The sequence below is a fragment of the Diabrotica virgifera genome, chromosome 8 (genome assembly GCF_917563875.1).
Source record: "Diabrotica virgifera virgifera chromosome 8, PGI_DIABVI_V3a".
NCBI classification, from domain to species: domain Eukaryota; kingdom Metazoa; phylum Arthropoda; class Insecta; order Coleoptera; family Chrysomelidae; genus Diabrotica; species Diabrotica virgifera.
The window spans coordinates 223,856,454-223,873,557 of NC_065450.1; the positions used below are offsets into that span (position 1 = coordinate 223,856,454).

The window sequence follows — 17,104 nt, forward strand, 5'->3', positions numbered from 1 at the left end:
TGTATAAAAAATACATAAAATTATTATTATATAAAAGAAATACAGTAACTGGCAAGGATTAAATGAATATAATAATTATTAAAGTAAATTATTTAATTTTAATAAAGATCCTAGCTATAAATACCTACATAAAAGTTGAAAAGAAACGTGGCTTTGAGAGTGAGGTTATGCCAAAAGGGAATGTAAGAAATTATCAAAAAGACACTGAATACAGGTGACATATTAGGTAAATAAAAAGAAATGGGTTTTATAACTAAAACACCACTTTAAATAGACAAAAGATATTATAAAAAAGCAGTTCACTTCCATTGAAGCGAAACTAACATGATAGAATGGAAGTCACGTGTTGCCAATTTACAAATAATTAATCACCGATTTATTTGTTGTTGGTGAAACCGGCCCTAACTCAGAACAAACTTACCAGAGGTTCTTAGAGAGTTACATTAAATACTCTGATAACCATTACACAGAAAAATAATGTTAACTATGATAATTTCTTATACTGGTTATAACATATATTATATTCTCTTATATGATTTCAGAGATGTTCAAACAATCCCATCAATCGAAAAAGAACTGAGCAACATTAGATGCTGCGACGGAGACTCAGCCACCTTAGAATGCCAGGTACTTGCCACTCCAGAGTCCGACGTTCGCTGGGAAAGAGCTGGAAAAGTAAGTATATATGAACAGAAATATCTAAAACCGCGAACGTCACACAGGTAGCAAATCAAGGAGAGGGGAATTTAGTTGAAGGCGTTGGTGCAAACAGTAAACATCCATTGACAATGCATTGTGCAGGAAATCAGTGCTTTTGCGGCTAGAGATGTATCAAGTCAAACTAGTTTGATTTTACTCAACAAACTTGACTTGACTTGAAAACCAAACATTTTTTGCAAATAAGTTTGACTTGACTTGAATTTGATATCTTTAGGTTTGACTTGAAATCAAACTTCTTCAAACAGTTTGAAGTTTGAATATCATGTTGCGCAACGTGTATATTTCCAATTCTAATTAAGAGCGTACCGACTTTTGTTTTGACTTATTTGGGTAGGTCTGAATCTGTACTCTGCTACTCCGCAAATTAGTTTGTAGTTCATATTAAGAAGTCTATGCTTGGCTTGTTTAAGACGTTCGTTTTGAAGTGTGTGCTTTGTGAAAACATAATATCTCAACCTGAATATTTTTCGGCACAGAATAAGTACCAGAACAAATTGAGTCTGATTTTGAAGGTAATCTTACTGCAAAAATTAAAAGAAAACAATCTTTAGTCGAAGCAGGATTAATTTTAAAAAATAATTATACTGATTTATTTGATATTGCGGCAGGTGTTTTCAAAACAATGAAAATTGCAAAGTGCACAGAGTTGGGCAAAATAATGTAAGTATGAGTATTTGAAATACAAAATACAAAAATACTCTTGCGCTTGTATTTCAAATACAAAATACTTTGCTCCGATCGATGTATTTTAAATACAAAATACAAAATAAAATTTTGAAAATACTTTCAAAATACAAATACCTACTTCCTGTATTGTATGCAAAGTAGTTGCGGATCTAGACTTTTGCCTTGGGAGAGGAAATTTGCTTTAGCTGGGAACTTCCAATGAAACACCAACCAAAAGACATAAGAAAGATAAACCCAAACTACATAAAAAACATAAATAATTAAATAATAACTTATATGTATTAAGTTCCCTTAATTTTTCTAACTGGCGGGCGCGGCGTGTTTATTGGGTTGACTTTGTCTGTCTGTGGTTTAAGTTTCAGTCAGATAATACAGGGTGTTTCATTAATAATTGTCCGTATAGTAACTGGAGAAACCTTAGCACAAAATACGAAGACTTAACCTAAAACACTTAAATAAAATGTGGTTCCTTACTGAGTTACAGGGTGTTTTATCTAAAAATTTAAAAACTAGTTTTGCTCAGCATTTTAAAACTATTAGACGTATCCTTTTCATACTTGGCAGGACGTATAGGTACTGTTAGACTACTAAATTATGTTAAAAAACGTTTCTGGCTGTTTCCAGAGGCGTACGAAGGGGGAAAGTGAATGGTTGACCCTTTTCAAATGCTACGCCACTGGCGAAATTACTATTTTAGGTTAATTTTTGGATTCTCCAATATTTTCTATGAAAATAATATCCTCTTAATTCGTAACGATAAAGTCATTAGTTTTCGAGATCTTTGCAGTTAAATATGAGGCGACACGGTTATTTTGATTAATGTAGTCCCTTCATTTTTAATTTCAAATATCTCGAAAACTAGTCATTTTATCGTTACGAATGAAGAGTATATTATTTACGTAAAAAGTATTCGAAAATAAAAATTAGACTAAAATAGCAATTTCGTCAGTGGCGTAGAATTTGGGAAGGGTCAACCATCCACTATACCCTGTCGTACGCCTCTGGTAGTAGCTAGAAACGTTTATTTATCTTAATTGAGTAGGGTGTACAGTGCCTGCACTTTCTACCAAGTATGATAAGGATAGGCCAAATAGTTTTAAAGTACTGGCTACAAATAATTTTTAAATTTTAATCATATGAATCATATAAATTAATCAAAATAACTGTGCCGTTTCATATTTAACTTCAAATATCTCGAAAACTAATGACTTTATCGTTACCAATGAAGAGTATATTATTTACGTAGAAAGTATTGGTGAATCTAAAAATGGTACTAAAATAGTAATTCCTCCAGTGGCGTAGAACTTGAGAAGGGTCAACCATTCACTATCCCCTGTCGTACGCCTCTGGTAGTAGCTAGAAACGTTTGTGTGTCACAATTTAGTAGGGTGTGTAGTAGTCGCACTTTCTGCCAAGTATGAAAAGGATATGTCGAATAGTTTTAAAATGCTGAGCAAAAATAGTGTTTAAATTTTTAGATAAAACACCCTGTAACTCAGTAAGGAACCACATTTTATTTAAGTGTTTTAGGTTAAATCTTCGTATTCTGAGCTAAGGTTTCTCCAGTTACTATATGGACAATTATTAATGAAACACCCTGTATATTTGTATGTTTCAACCATTGTTTTTCTTTAATTTTGAACCTTGTTAGGGGTAAATTTCCCCTTTTTCCCTCCCCGTAGATCCGTCGCTATTTCAAAGAGGTTACAATCTGGTGTTCTTTATCAAGACTTTTAAAAACAAAAAACCGAAAATAAAAAACTTATTTGTTTGAATAAAATGTTATTTTAAATTACATACATTACACATACATTCTAACACATTGATCGCCGTCGACTTTTTTTCGAAAATGATTAAATTTTTTTAAATCTTAGGTTCATTATATTCCGAAATGTAAATTTCAATTGATTTTTCAATCTTCCTAGTTTTTTTAGACAAAAACCCTTATTTTAAGTATGCGGCTACTGCAATTTTTTCTTTGGTAGTGCCGGGCAGGACGGATCATCTGGCCAGCCACATGTTTCTTGACGACGAAAATGCAAGAAGTGAATAATAGGACTATTAGTTCGTGCTGTGATTTATAGCTTTATTGCTTCAGGAAATATCTAACTATTGTTAGACTAGTTGTGCGCAACTTGTGGTGTAAAATATTCTTTGGTGTAAATACACATTTGGTATTTTATGGAGACAAGAATAAAATAATTCAAATTGAATTGCCACAAACACAGCCATAAAGTAAATTGCTGGGATCAGGTATATGAGCCCAACTACTCCCCTAATTCTAACTCCAGATAACCGCCGCAAAGAGGTGATTCATCCTAACAGATAAGCATTACAAGACTTCAAAAGGTCTATGTATTTTGCAATCAAAGTAAAATACTATTTCGAGTATTTGAAATACAAAATACTTTCGCCTCTGGTGTTTCAAATACAAAATACATTAGTGTATTTTAAATAGTATTTGAAATACAATGTACCTATTTCAAATACGACCAACTCTGAAAGTGCATACTTGTATTATGTAAAAATAAAGAACAGCCTTATAAAATTACAAATAGTGAATTAATTCTTTAAAACGACATTGCAAAGTCACAAAAAATTCATTAAACCCACTCTATCAAAAATATAGTATTTTGTTTTTCCTTCATAAATTTTTGTTAAAGTAAATTACGCTTGGTGTGATAAAAAAACCATCCAACGAATTCTTTGTTTTAATCTAGTAACACTCAAATAAAAATATAAAAAAGTGATATCGATAAAACGAAACTTGCCTGCAAGCAATTCTAAGCGTACAGGAATCATTTTTAAGAATTTTAGGACCCTATTTTGATTATAATCGCTCCTTGTATCAAGTTATTTTTATATGGCACTCATTGTATTATTAATTTTCTTATCTTAATTGGCAACTAACATATCTCGAGAAAAAAGTATACCTACTAAATAAATTATTTTTCAAAATCTTTCAAACTAGTTTGACAAACAGTTTGAATTTTCAAACCTGTACGATTGACCAGTTTGACTTGACTTGAATTATTTGTCAGACTTGAAATTAAGTCAAACTCAAGTCAAGTTCAAACATCCAAGTCAAACTTGTGCAACTCTATTTGCGGCATTGCTAGATAAAATGTCGAATAGTTGTTTATTTAAAATACATACATTTAATATTTTTAATAAACATGAATATTACAAGTGCTGTGAAAAATAGGACACTAAGTGCCCAATTCCGTGAAATTTAACATAATATTTTAAAATTTACGCAGAAGGAAGCAGAAGGAAATTTTACTGTGAAACAGGTAAAAAATAAAAATTCTAAAAACCTTTGCAACACGATTGATCTGACAACGTCGCATAACCAAAATTTTCGATCGGTTTGGCCTTTAGGGATTCAGATATTTCTATCGAATATTAATTTTGGACTGTTATTTAAATACATTTTTTTATTTTAGTTGGTACGTCTGGGAGGCGATTTTGATGCAGACTTCGACGGAAAAATAGCGAAATTGTCCATAAAACGAGTTTATCCTGAAGATGAAGGAGAATACACATGTGTGGCGTATAACGAGTTAGGAAAAGCTTCAACATCTGCTTGCCTTATTGTTGATCGTAAGTATTTAACACTTGTTAATATATTTTATCCTCAGTTTTATATATTTGGGGACAGCTAATAAAGTTTTGATTAAAAATCAATTCTGGATTATTGGTTTCTTTCTTTTTTAGAAATGTAGTTCAAAGATTTTATGCTCTTGTCCTGCTTCCTGCCATCTTATCCGCTTTCTGTATGCTGCTACCTTTGCCTCCTTTTCCATCCATATATTATGTAATGGAGACCTCAGTGGAGGCGGTTGGGGTACTAGACATCGCTCCATATTAATGTGTCATGCGTATCCATATGTTTGATTACAGTCATAATATAGCTAGTAAATCTGTTTGGGTTTCAAACCACATATTTCCCACATATACTTCGACATCTCCAAAGGTAAAGCTTTGCTTTGCTAAAAATTCTTTCCGAATGGGTGTTTCATGGGGCGCCACTTATCTAGAATTACTTGTAGACATTTGACCTCATTCGGCTCTTTAACAGTTTGGCCATACAGGCATGCTGGTTGCTATTAAGAAGAACATACTTCAATATATCTTTCAAGAATTGTTCCTATTGCCTTCAACAGAAATTATTTAAGACCGATCGACCTGTAGGTCTGGTCGTCATATTTTGTGTATGTAAACTATGTCCAAGTCTTTGGTATATAACCTAGTACTACGATAGCTCTACAGGGAAAGAAAAGAATGGATACGTAACAAGACAAAAGTGAAAGATGTCTCAACCCAAGTAGCAAAGCTTAAATGGAAGTTCGCCGGGCACATCCTACGACAAAAGGATGAAAGATGGACTAAGATGATTATACATTGGAGACCGTGGAACCACAAACGAAAAAAGGGAAGGCCACAGAGCGATGGTCAGATGACCTGAAGAAATACACTGGGTCAAAATGGATGCAAATTGCCTAAGATATAGAGGCATGGAAGAAGAAAGAGGAGGCCTATATCCAAGGATGGATGTATAGGGCTTATTAGATAGATAGACAGACGATAGCCCTAAAGATTTTTGTTAAGATGGGCAATAAATGGCCAATACTTTTTGTAGTAGGGCAGGAAATATTTTATCCTTTCCTGGTGATTTAAATAGGGTAAAGTGGTTTATGGCCCAGTTTACGTTGTTCACTTTGATGTTATTCTAGGGTTCTAGGTTTTCAGCCTGTCTGCTCATCAATAATTGTTGAACCTGGGAAGTGGTTTGCGTTTCCTTCCTAGATTCGGCAAAGGTATCATCAGGTCTTTTAAGCAGACGTGATCCCTGTGAATCCTTAGAAAGAATCTTGTGATTTTAGAGCTGGCAGGTACGTCTGAAATAATATGTCAGAACATCCACCAAAATTTCCTTTTCATCCTTCTTATCTCTTTATTCTCTTCTTATCTCCTTACTTATTTTCTTAGTTTTTCCAGTTTTCTGCTCCACCAGGGCGGTTGTCTGTTATTCGTCTTGCTTTTGATTCGGAAGTTCTTCTGGTATGATGTGAGAGTTGCTTGTCCTTGTCCTTGTGTTAAAGTGATCAATGACAGCATTTGTTAGTTTACATTCTGATTGTTTTTTATTTATTTTATTTATTTATTTTCTAGTTCCCGAAGAGAAAGAAAACCTTTTATGCCAACAGCTGAAACGACCTAGTGAATTCCTGGATCCTTCATCAAGCAGAATCTCGCCCAGATCTACACCGATCAGAAGTATTACACCAGCGCCATCTTACAGGGAAAGAGGTGTAACAACACAATTCAGATCCAGTAACAGAATCAGAGCTGCACCGCCCAAGTTTTATGCCTATCCACACAATAGGGTAGCTGAACAAGGAGAGACCGTAAGGTAAGGTATTATAAATAACTCTGTATCATCATCATCATTAGCCCATAGTCGTCCACTGCTGAACATAGGCATCCTCGAAAAACTTCCATTCAGATCTATCTTGAGCTGCTGCAATCCAGTTGGTACAAATCTTCTTTATGTCGTCAGTTTATCTTGTGGGTGGTCTTCCCGGGTTCCACTTATCCGCTCTCGGTCTCCACTCCAAGATTTTTTGGTCCACCTATCATCTCTCATTCTAGCGACGTGTCCTGCCCACTTCCATTTAATTTTGGTTATGTATTTTATAATGTCTCCTACACCACTTCTTCTACGAATTTCTTCGTTTCTTTCCCTATCTCTCAATGTTATGCCCAACAATGATCTTTCTATTCTACGTTGCGTCACTTGTAGTTTTCGTGCAGATGTCCTTGTTAGAGTAAGTGTCTCTGGGCCATGTGTAAGAACAAACAGGACACATTGATTAAAGACTCTTCTTTTTTAAGCTGACAGGTATATCACCTTTAAAAAGAAATCCCCGAGTTATTCTTCTTAGCAGCACAGCAGTTTGATTGTCTCTGCTAATTTTTACCAGATGTCCAGGGTGTATGTAGCTGGCAACAACTTCAATTTCGACGTCTTCTACCTTTAAAGGATGGCTCGGAACTAAATTCGTCATTATTTTTGTCTTTTGGTAATTAATATTTAGACCTACTTTACGTGCTGCATCGCTGAATTCATTCAACATATTGGCAGGTTTTAGGTCATCTGAAAACAGAAAAATATCATCTGCGAATCGTATATGACTAAGCATCTCACGGTCGATATTTATTCCTTTATTTTCCCATTCCAGTGACTTCAAAGCATGGTCAAACAGTAATAAACAACTTGGGCGACATAGTATCTCCCTGTCGAATACCTCTCCTGATATGTATCTTATTGGTAGGGCCGTGTACATGTATAGTTGTTGTAGCATTTCTGTATATATATTTTCTATAATCTTGGTTTACCTATGATCAATTCGACACTCTTCCAATCCGTTTAGAAGTGCGGGTAGTTCGATAGTATCAAACTCTTTATGAAAGTCTATAAACGTTAGAACTAGAGGTCTATAGTATTCAATTTATCTTTGAATCAAGATTTTTATGCACTGTAGGTGGTCATTTGTACCGTAGTTGGAGTGAAAACCAGCCTGTTTTCTTGGCTGATAAAGATCAAATTTTGCTTCCAATTGATTGGTTATTATTCTGGTGTACAGTTTGCATAACTGGTTGAGTAGAGAAATTGGCCTATAATTCTCTAGGTTCATGCTGTCACCCTTTTTATGCAGAAGAATTGTAATGGAGTTATTCCAAACTATAGTAATTTTTTATCTAGACAAGAAGAGAGTGAAGTAACCTCATATTTTTCTTCAGAAGAGATGTTCTGCCAAGTTTTAACTTGGTTTTTATAAATAAATCTCTACGTGAAGATACATATATTTTAGCTTGAACAAGTGTTCATACTAAACCCTTCTTTCAGTGCGTCATAGATTATCGAATTCTCTCTAAAGCATTAAGTTGGAAGTGACAGAAAAACGTACCTCCGTGATTATTATACACAGAAATTAGAAAATTATGTATTCGTTGACGGGTATTTGCATATTAAAGCGACTTATACTTAGAGATGTATAATTGGTTGGCCATTACAATCCTCTAAATAGATAACAAATCAATGATGCGAATAAAGATAATTTGACACAAAAGTAATCGATCGTGACAATACTTTCACAACGGGTAAAATGAAAATTTTAATTCTATTTAGGTTAGTGTTAACCATAGTAGGAACCATAAAAAGACATTCTCATACCAATATTAAGGCTCTTCAGCTACTGGACAATATGTTAAATTGTAATACACAAATTACTCTTTATATAGAGATGGATGCAAATAGTTCAATAGACAAAAGAGAAGAGGTTTATTAACTGATTGTGTACGCTGTTATCTATTTCTTACTGATTTTCTGTTTATTTCAGATTCCAAAGTGCAGTTGCTGGACACCCAGATCCCTGGGTGACATGGGAGAAAGACGGAGTACCGGTCACACCTTCAGCGAGACTGCGTATGACAGAACGCGATGATCTTAGGACTCTGGAAATAACAGACGTCATCCCCAGTGATTCTGGAGTCTACAAAATAATCTTAGAGAACGACGTGGGCAGAGTAGAAACGTCGGCAAAGTTAGATGTCATTGGTCATAGAATACCTTCAAGTAGAGGACTCAGAGCTAGAAGTTTATCGCCAAAACCTGCTCCTTACTATTCCAAAGGTTTAGTTGGAAGCTATTCAAGACTTACTAGCAAACCTAGTTTATATTCTGATTATAGATCGTCACTTGTGAATTTAAAACGCTTTAAAGAAACCATTGATTCCCAAGATCACGAAGCCAACGCAGATGATTCGTTAACTTGTAATAATAATAAAGATAATAGCTTCCTTCGACCAGAAATTATCAAAAGTCTTCCAAAGAACTTGAAAGTTTCTGAAGGTGATTCCGTCGTGTTGGACTTAGATATTATTGGAGACCAACCATTGGATGTAGTCTGGATGAAAGATGGTTGCATTTTGCCTGATTGTATAGATTTCCAGCAGATTTCAGAAGACGGAGTCGTTAGACTGATCCTGCGTGATGTGTATGCGCAAGATTCAGGGAATTACCGATGTGAAATATATAACTTGTATGGAGATGCGTTTGCTACATGTTGTTTAATAGTTAAAGGTAAGTCAACATTTTACATGCAACTGCTTTAAATGCTCTAATTCTTCTTGATTCCAACAGAATCAGCAGAGGTGTTCTACTCCGTATTAAATTAAATAATATATCTCCTTGACTTGGCTCATTGGGTATACCTTGGGCAATCTATCAGTCGAAGTAAAAGTAGGTACCATGTAAGTCTAGAGTTACCAGTGAACCTACTGACTACCAACGGCATCTTCTATTATTAACCCTAGAATAAGGGACCGTTTTTGCCAAACGTAAATACGGGAATATCGTAAATTTTACTACTCCATAGAAAAAAGCCTATATTTTTTACTTTGAATCTTTTATTCATTGTAGAGAAAACAATTAAGATTCTTAGTATAAAAACAAGAGCATACAATTATGAAACAAACATAATTTTGGTATTTGTAGGAATATAGGGTACAAAAATATCTCCTCGGTGATCTCCGCAAATTGGCTTCTTGCACTCCTTGCAATAGTTGGTGGTCATGCGCCTTTTTTTGCTTGAACAGTAGAAACAAATGTTCCTCTTCTTTTTCTCGCTCATATTTGCATCATCTCCTTTAGTTATGTTGAGGACTTCAGCTATGTCTTGGCGAATATTTCGACGTAAACTTGCGGTGTTGTATCTGTTTATCGCCATGACTGTGATTGCTATCGGAGCCAGAGGATTCAGTTTCCAAATTGTCATCTTTCCAGTCACTACCACTATCCTCAAACGGATCTGGATCACTCTCTTCCCCGTTCATAATACGTGCTGTTTCCTTCTAAAGTTGTTTTGCGGAGAAAAACTTTGTATTTGACATCCTAATAAGAAACGCTCAAATATTAAATAATATAGCATGTAATGAGAATTAAAAAACAAATTACTTTAATTTTTGGTTATTAAAACACTCAAAATCAAAATACAAACAACAATAACCAGCTGATTTATTATATGACATAAACAAGGGACTTTCGTAAAATTTACGAACCAAGCGACGAAAAATGGTCTTAGAATTGGAAATTATAACAACTGTCTGCTACACTATCAAGCTCAATACTAATCTGGAAGGTACTCAATTGAGGAGATCCTTAAAATAAACGAGAGTGGACAAAAATGCCCAATTTATTTTGAGCGTCGTAAAATTTACGAATAGCCCGTATTCTAGGGTTAAGCAGGCGAAGTTAAGTTTTTAGACCAAGCTTATCATTAGCCCAAGAGTCCAGAAACCTCCGTGGGAGAAGCTCCGTAAAACTACTTCGACTGAATGGCATTTAAATCATAGATTCACGCCCCAGGATAAAGTGGAGCTCGGTCTAGCCAGGGCGTAGACTTGTCCGTTCTCGTCTACACCTGGGCGTGCCAGTTTCCATACCAAATGAGTTAGTTCTCAGTGGCAGCTAAAGCTCTTGTAAATTCCAAAACCGAACTGTAGCTAGGTTTGGATACTTCCAGGGCTTTAATAGAAACCTAACTATTACAGCAGATAGATATGATCCTGCTCACGCTAGTTCTATCAACTAGTTCCTTAGCACAAACTAAGATCTGAGTGATAGGGGGAGTTCTCCCGTAACATTTTGTAATGTTAGATCACGATAATCTCAGCATGAAATATTTATGTACAGGAACCGAGAGTCTTGCTTGATCGAATTGGATCCCACATACGTCTGTATACTCCAGCGTGGAGGGCGTGAATTAACAATAACAGATAATCATGTTATTCACCATGGACAGTAAAGAAAAGTACACAGCGATGTGCCTTCAATGAATTCCCTGACAGATCACTCCCAACTACTGCTTAGAGCATTCGAATAAGTAGTCATCCATCGTGGCTTCATGCTCTACAGTAAGATGTAAAGACGGTAGATGCAACACAACTCTAAAGACCGCTGTGGAAACGATTCTCACGGCTTTTGAAATACCAAATCGCGTCAGCAGCTGGACGTGAGCCAGGATGTTGCACTTTACTTTTTGTGGACCGCTGCAGGGATCAATTGTATCCATTATTTGAGAATACAAACTCCTACAAGTCCTTATAGACAATATGACGTATTACAGTCAACAATATGGACTCAATGTAAGCGTAAAGAAGACAAAGCTTATGATAATTAGCAAGAAAAATATAACAGAAGGCATTATTTATATACATATCCTGGTTTTCGTTTCCATTGTGAGGTATTTGTTTTTGCAGATTGTGTTGTTGAGACATCCTGCTGCTCTGTTCGCCATGTTCACTTGTTTTTGTACCTCTTTTTCCACTTTTCCGTAGCTTGACAGTTTTATTCCCAAGTATTCTGTTTCCATCACTTGTTCTATTATTTTGTTATTTACGACCAATTTACATCGTCTTGGTTCCGCTGATACCACTATTAGACCACGGCGCATCTGTAAAAATATTAGTACATTTGGACGTTGAGAGGTGACTCAAATTTTTTTGGAGAAATTGCTTGAAAATAAATTAAATAATAATATTTGAGTTATCCTTCCTCTCAAAAAGGCCCGGAACATTGTTTAAATAATCAAAATGTCAAAAAATTAAGGAAAAATTCGATTTTTTTCTTGGTTTTTTGATTATAACTTTAAAAGTATTCATTTCCGAGAAAAGTTGTACTGACATAAAAGTTGAGTAATTAAATTTCCTACAATATGGAATTGGTTAAAAATTTAAGAAATAGTCACCCTTGTTGGAAAATAGCAATAATTGTGAAAAAAACATACAAAAACAAGTATTCGCATTTTACGTTTTTCAACCATTTATGCTACACTTAGGACCTTCATATTTCACCCTGAAAAATTTTATGATACAGTAAAACAATACTGTAAATTTCATTAAGATCGGTTCGATAAATTTTGCAAAATAAATTTTGCAATCCAGCTTTCGTAAAAAAAATTCATTTTTTCAAAATGTTACAGGACTGAAAATAAAGCAGATAGCAAGTTGAAAATTTTTTTGCATATAGAAGTGTACTGTACCTTTCATTTGCAATTTCGCAAAATTAAAATCGCTTAACACCACGGCGTCAGGAATTTTTTTAAATAAACATTAATTATTGGTGCTACGCGCAGGACAGCGGATAGGTTGCTCTGATTGGGCATTCCAATGACCTTTCATAATGATTGATAAATTTTAATTTTTATGACATTTCGATATAAATAAATAAATTTGTTTATTGCAAAATAAAAATACATACTCTATCCTTTGAAATAACACTTTTATTAGCAAAAACTTTCTTTGTTCATATATTTTAACTTAAATAATAAAAGTTTATTATTTTTTAACATATGCAATTGTTTAAACAATATTTCACAAACAATAATAAAATTAGTTTGATTTTTGTGGAATTAAAAAATTGAAATACAACAAAATATAGAGTCAGAAAATAATATATTAGATACAGATTGGAAGAAATTTTGGTGGAAATCAACCTGCCTGAATCGAACACAGCTGTCCTGCGCGTAGCACCAAAAATTATTGTTTATTTCAAACATTTTCTGACGCCGTAGTAATTAATCGATTTTAATTTTGAAAATTGCAAATGAAAGGTACTTCTATTAGCAAAAAAAATTTAACTTGCTATCTGCTTTATTTTCAGTCCTGTAACATTTTGAATAAATGAATTTTTTTTGTGAAAGCTGTATTGCAAAATTTATTTTGCAAAATCTATTGAGCCGATCTTAATGAAATTTACAGTATTATTTTACTGTATCATAAAGTTTTTCTGGGTGAAATATGAAGGTCCTAAGTGTAGCATAAATGGTTGAAAAACGTAAAATGCGAATACTTGTTTTTGTATGGTTTATTCGCAATTATTGCTATTTTGCAACTAGGGTGACTATTTTTTAAATTTTTAACCAATTTTATATTGTAGTAAATTGAATTACGCAACTTTTATGTTAGTACAACTTTTCTCGGAAATGAATACTGTTAAAGTTATAATCAAAAAACGAAGAAAAAAATCGAATTTTTCCTTCAATTCTTGACATTTTGATTATTTAAACAATGTTCCGGACCTTTTTGAGAGGGAGGATAACTCAAATATTATTATTTGATTTATTTTCAAGCAATTTCTGCAAAAAAAATTGGGTCACCTGTCAACGTCCATCTCAAAACAGATCCGCCCTGGACTATATCGATTTAGTTTTCTCTGTTGAGATCACCAAATTGTATATGAAAGCCGTATCTTCGAATTCTTTAATTAATCTTTTTAGGTCATCTTCATTTTCGGCTGTTATTATGGCGTCGTCGGCGTAGCAGATTATCTTTATTTCCTTTTCTCCCATTCTATATCCTCTCCTTTTTTTAACTTTCTTTATGACTTCATCCATTATCAGATTAAATATTAATGGGCTCAGCGAATCTCCTTGTCTAATACCAGTTTCATACTTAATAGGTTGCGATAGTTTTCCCTTACATCTTACCATAGCTATGTTATCTTTATATATATTCTCAATGGTTTTTATTAAATCCAGTGATATTCCCTTTTCATATAGTAAATGTATCGCGTCCCGAATTCTTACTCTATCAAACGCTTTCTTCAAATCTATCAGGCACATATATGCTGGTATTCCAGGGACTTTTCTTTTATTTGTCTTATTACAAAAACTGCATCCGTACTTGATCTTCCTGTCCGAAATCCTTGCTTTTCGTCTTGCAGAGTTATGCGTTCGTTTATTTTTGTCGCTATAATTCTTGTTGTCAATTTGAGTGTTGTATTTAAAAGATTTATTGCCCAATAATTATTTGGGTCTTTCTTATCTCCTTTCTTGAAGAACATCAGCATGATCGCTCTCCTCCTCTTCAGAAATAACTGAATTTGAAAAAGTATTGTAAGTATTAGCTAAAATATTGACAAGCTCGTTAAGGAAAGCTCGGCTCGTTTCGAATTCAGCTCGAGCAAAATTTGATTCGACTCGAAGCTCGGCTCGTAAGAAACAAACCGAGCCGAGCTAAGCTCGAGATTGTGACCATCCCTAATACTAATGCTTTTATATTAGCTAATTATCTGTATTTTTACAGATACCTGGTCTGAGGAACCACAAATTCAAGACAATATATTTCCAGTGAAAAATGGCGAAAAAAACAATTTGCCTGAACACCAAAAGGTAAGTTCTTAATTTTAAGTAAAATATCATTTTAAAATTAAACATACGTTAGTGACAATAATTAACAGGTAGATTGAAGTTGTCTACTACAATTGCAAACTCTTCTCTGTCTTCAAAGCCGTTCAAACTTTAGCCCTGTATGATATTTTTCTAACTTTCACTGTATTGAAACGTTCTACTTACTGGCCTATTCTATGTAGCACTTCTTCGTTTGAGGTATGCGATGTTCATAAAATTTTGAGGATTCTCCGGTAGATCCACATTTCAAAGGCCTCCAATCTATTTACAGTTGATATTTTAAGGGTCCACGTCTCAGCTACATAGAAAAGAGTCGACCAGACATACTCCTGACTTACTCCGTGGGTCTTAGCCGACTCGACAACAGACATAGAAAATAGAATAGATAAATGTAGTCGAATTTCGAGGTTTGTTCGAGAATCACATAGCAATAAAATCCACAAGGAAAAGAAAAAGTTTTCCTGTAGTTGGCTGTATACCATCAATCACAAAATTGGAAAGAAATCCTTTGTAAAAGGTATACAATTTTTTTATTAAAAATCCCTTAAAAGGGCTACATCACAACAAAACGTTTTCGATTTTTATAAAAAATCATCATCAGTGTTCGATAAACTGGATGCTAGCTGAGCCACAAAAGAAAAATATCTGGGTAAAAACCCTTTACATAAAATATAGATGCCTTAAAAGTGCATACTTCAAGAAAAAGGCCTGTGATGGTCACATGGCAAACAGGATAATGCCCTAAGGTAAGGTATACAGGTTTCCCAACACGTGGGATCCAAATTGAGTTGATCACATTTCAATGACTTAATGACGAGTTGCCATTAAGTCATTGAAATGTGATCAACTCAATTTGGATCCCACGTGTTGGGAAACCTGTATACCTTACCTTAGGGCATTATCCTGTTTGCCATGTGACCATCACAGGCCTTTTTCTTGAAGTATGCACTTTTAAGGCATCTATATTTTATGTAAAGGGTTTTTACCCAGATATTTTTCTTTTGTGGCTCAGCTAGCATCCAGTTTATCGAACACTGATGATGATTTTTTATAAAAATCGAAAACGTTTTGTTGTGATGTAGCCCTTTTAAGGGATTTTTAATAAAAAAATTTTATACCTTTTACAAAGGATTTCTTTCCAATTTTACATAGCAATATTTTGATTTTTCGGAAGATTTTCTTTCCGTCCTTAAGCTTATTTCTACATCAGGATTTAGGCTGATGTTGATACAACATCCCAAGTACTTAAATTTATTGACATGTTCTAAATTATGCCCGTTTATTGTACAAGCTTGAGGTACATTTTGCTTTTTTTCGGATTGACATCGCTTTGGTTGTATTATTGTTTATTTTCATACCAAATTGTTCACAGACTGAGTTGATCCTGTCGATAAGTCGTTGTAGACTTAAGTCGGAATCCGCAATCAATACTGTATCATCGGCGTATCTGATGCTGTTGATATTTACGCCATTCACATTGACTCCATCCTTGGAAACCTCCAGTGCCTCTATAAATAGTAACACGGATTAACTATTAAATAGCAGGGGTGACAGAACACATCCTTGTCTCACTGCACTCCTAATTTTTACTTATTCGGACATTGGACGTCGATGACTAGAATTAAAACAACATTCTACATTTTTTTCACAGATAGTGTATTTTCATTGCTATACCAATAAAAGTCTGTACATGCTGAGGGGGTTTTGGCATTTAAACACCACGCTTGCCAGGCGGGTTGGTGAGTTGGTTTGGGAAATTGGTAGGATACGATAGATATTGGGTAGGAATGCGGTTAGGACATGATTTCTCTCCACGGGAGTTGAGAGAGAATCACGGCTTGCGTAGGGCAGGGTCGCATCCCTGAAGTAAGTATGTCCTCCACTGGGATTGTGAAAGAGCATCTACCCGCTACATTCGCTTAAAACTCTGTCTGAGAGAGCAGGATTAAAAAAAACTTTGAGAAAACTAAACTTATGTTATGACAAATCTCGTAATGAGTGAAAATATAACTGTTGACAATAATACCATACAACAAACAGACACTTACAAATATCTGGGACACGAGATCAAAATAAGCACAGACAATCTTCTTATTCTTCTTATGCAATCCATTAATAGATTTTCGCGATCACGTTTGACCATTTTTCTCTATCCCTTGCAGTATGTATTAGGTCTCCTATGTTTCTTAGTCCTGTCGATTGTTTGGCATTACGGAACCATGACATTTTCTTCCTGCCCACTCCACTTTTTCCTTCGATCTTTCTTTCAATTAAGGTTTACAGAAATTGGTAACTTTTCTTTCTGGAGGATTTCTTCATTTGTTATTCGTGCGGTCCAGGGAACTTTAAGGATTCGTCGATAAATCTACATCTCAAATGCCTCTAGCTTATTCATTGTGTTTATTTTCAAAGTCCATCCTTCCATGCCATATAGGAGCACC

The 17,104-nt window shown here is 34.5% G+C and overlaps 1 protein-coding gene across 50 annotated transcripts in view; it reads left to right on the forward strand.

Moving 5' to 3' along the window:
- LOC114341578 (extracellular matrix-binding protein ebh) overlaps positions 1-17,104 on the forward strand; it is a 369,628-nt gene that overhangs the window by 212,842 nt on the left and 139,682 nt on the right. For all 50 annotated transcript variants that reach the window (XM_050657458.1, XM_050657487.1, XM_050657456.1 and 47 more), the window contains 5 exons: positions 543-675; positions 4,854-5,010; positions 6,583-6,823; positions 8,814-9,556; positions 14,560-14,645. In XM_050657458.1, the coding sequence (XP_050513415.1) occupies positions 543-675; positions 4,854-5,010; positions 6,583-6,823; positions 8,814-9,556; positions 14,560-14,645 (1,360 nt within the window). The remainder of the gene's footprint in view (positions 1-542; positions 676-4,853; positions 5,011-6,582; positions 6,824-8,813; positions 9,557-14,559; positions 14,646-17,104) is intronic.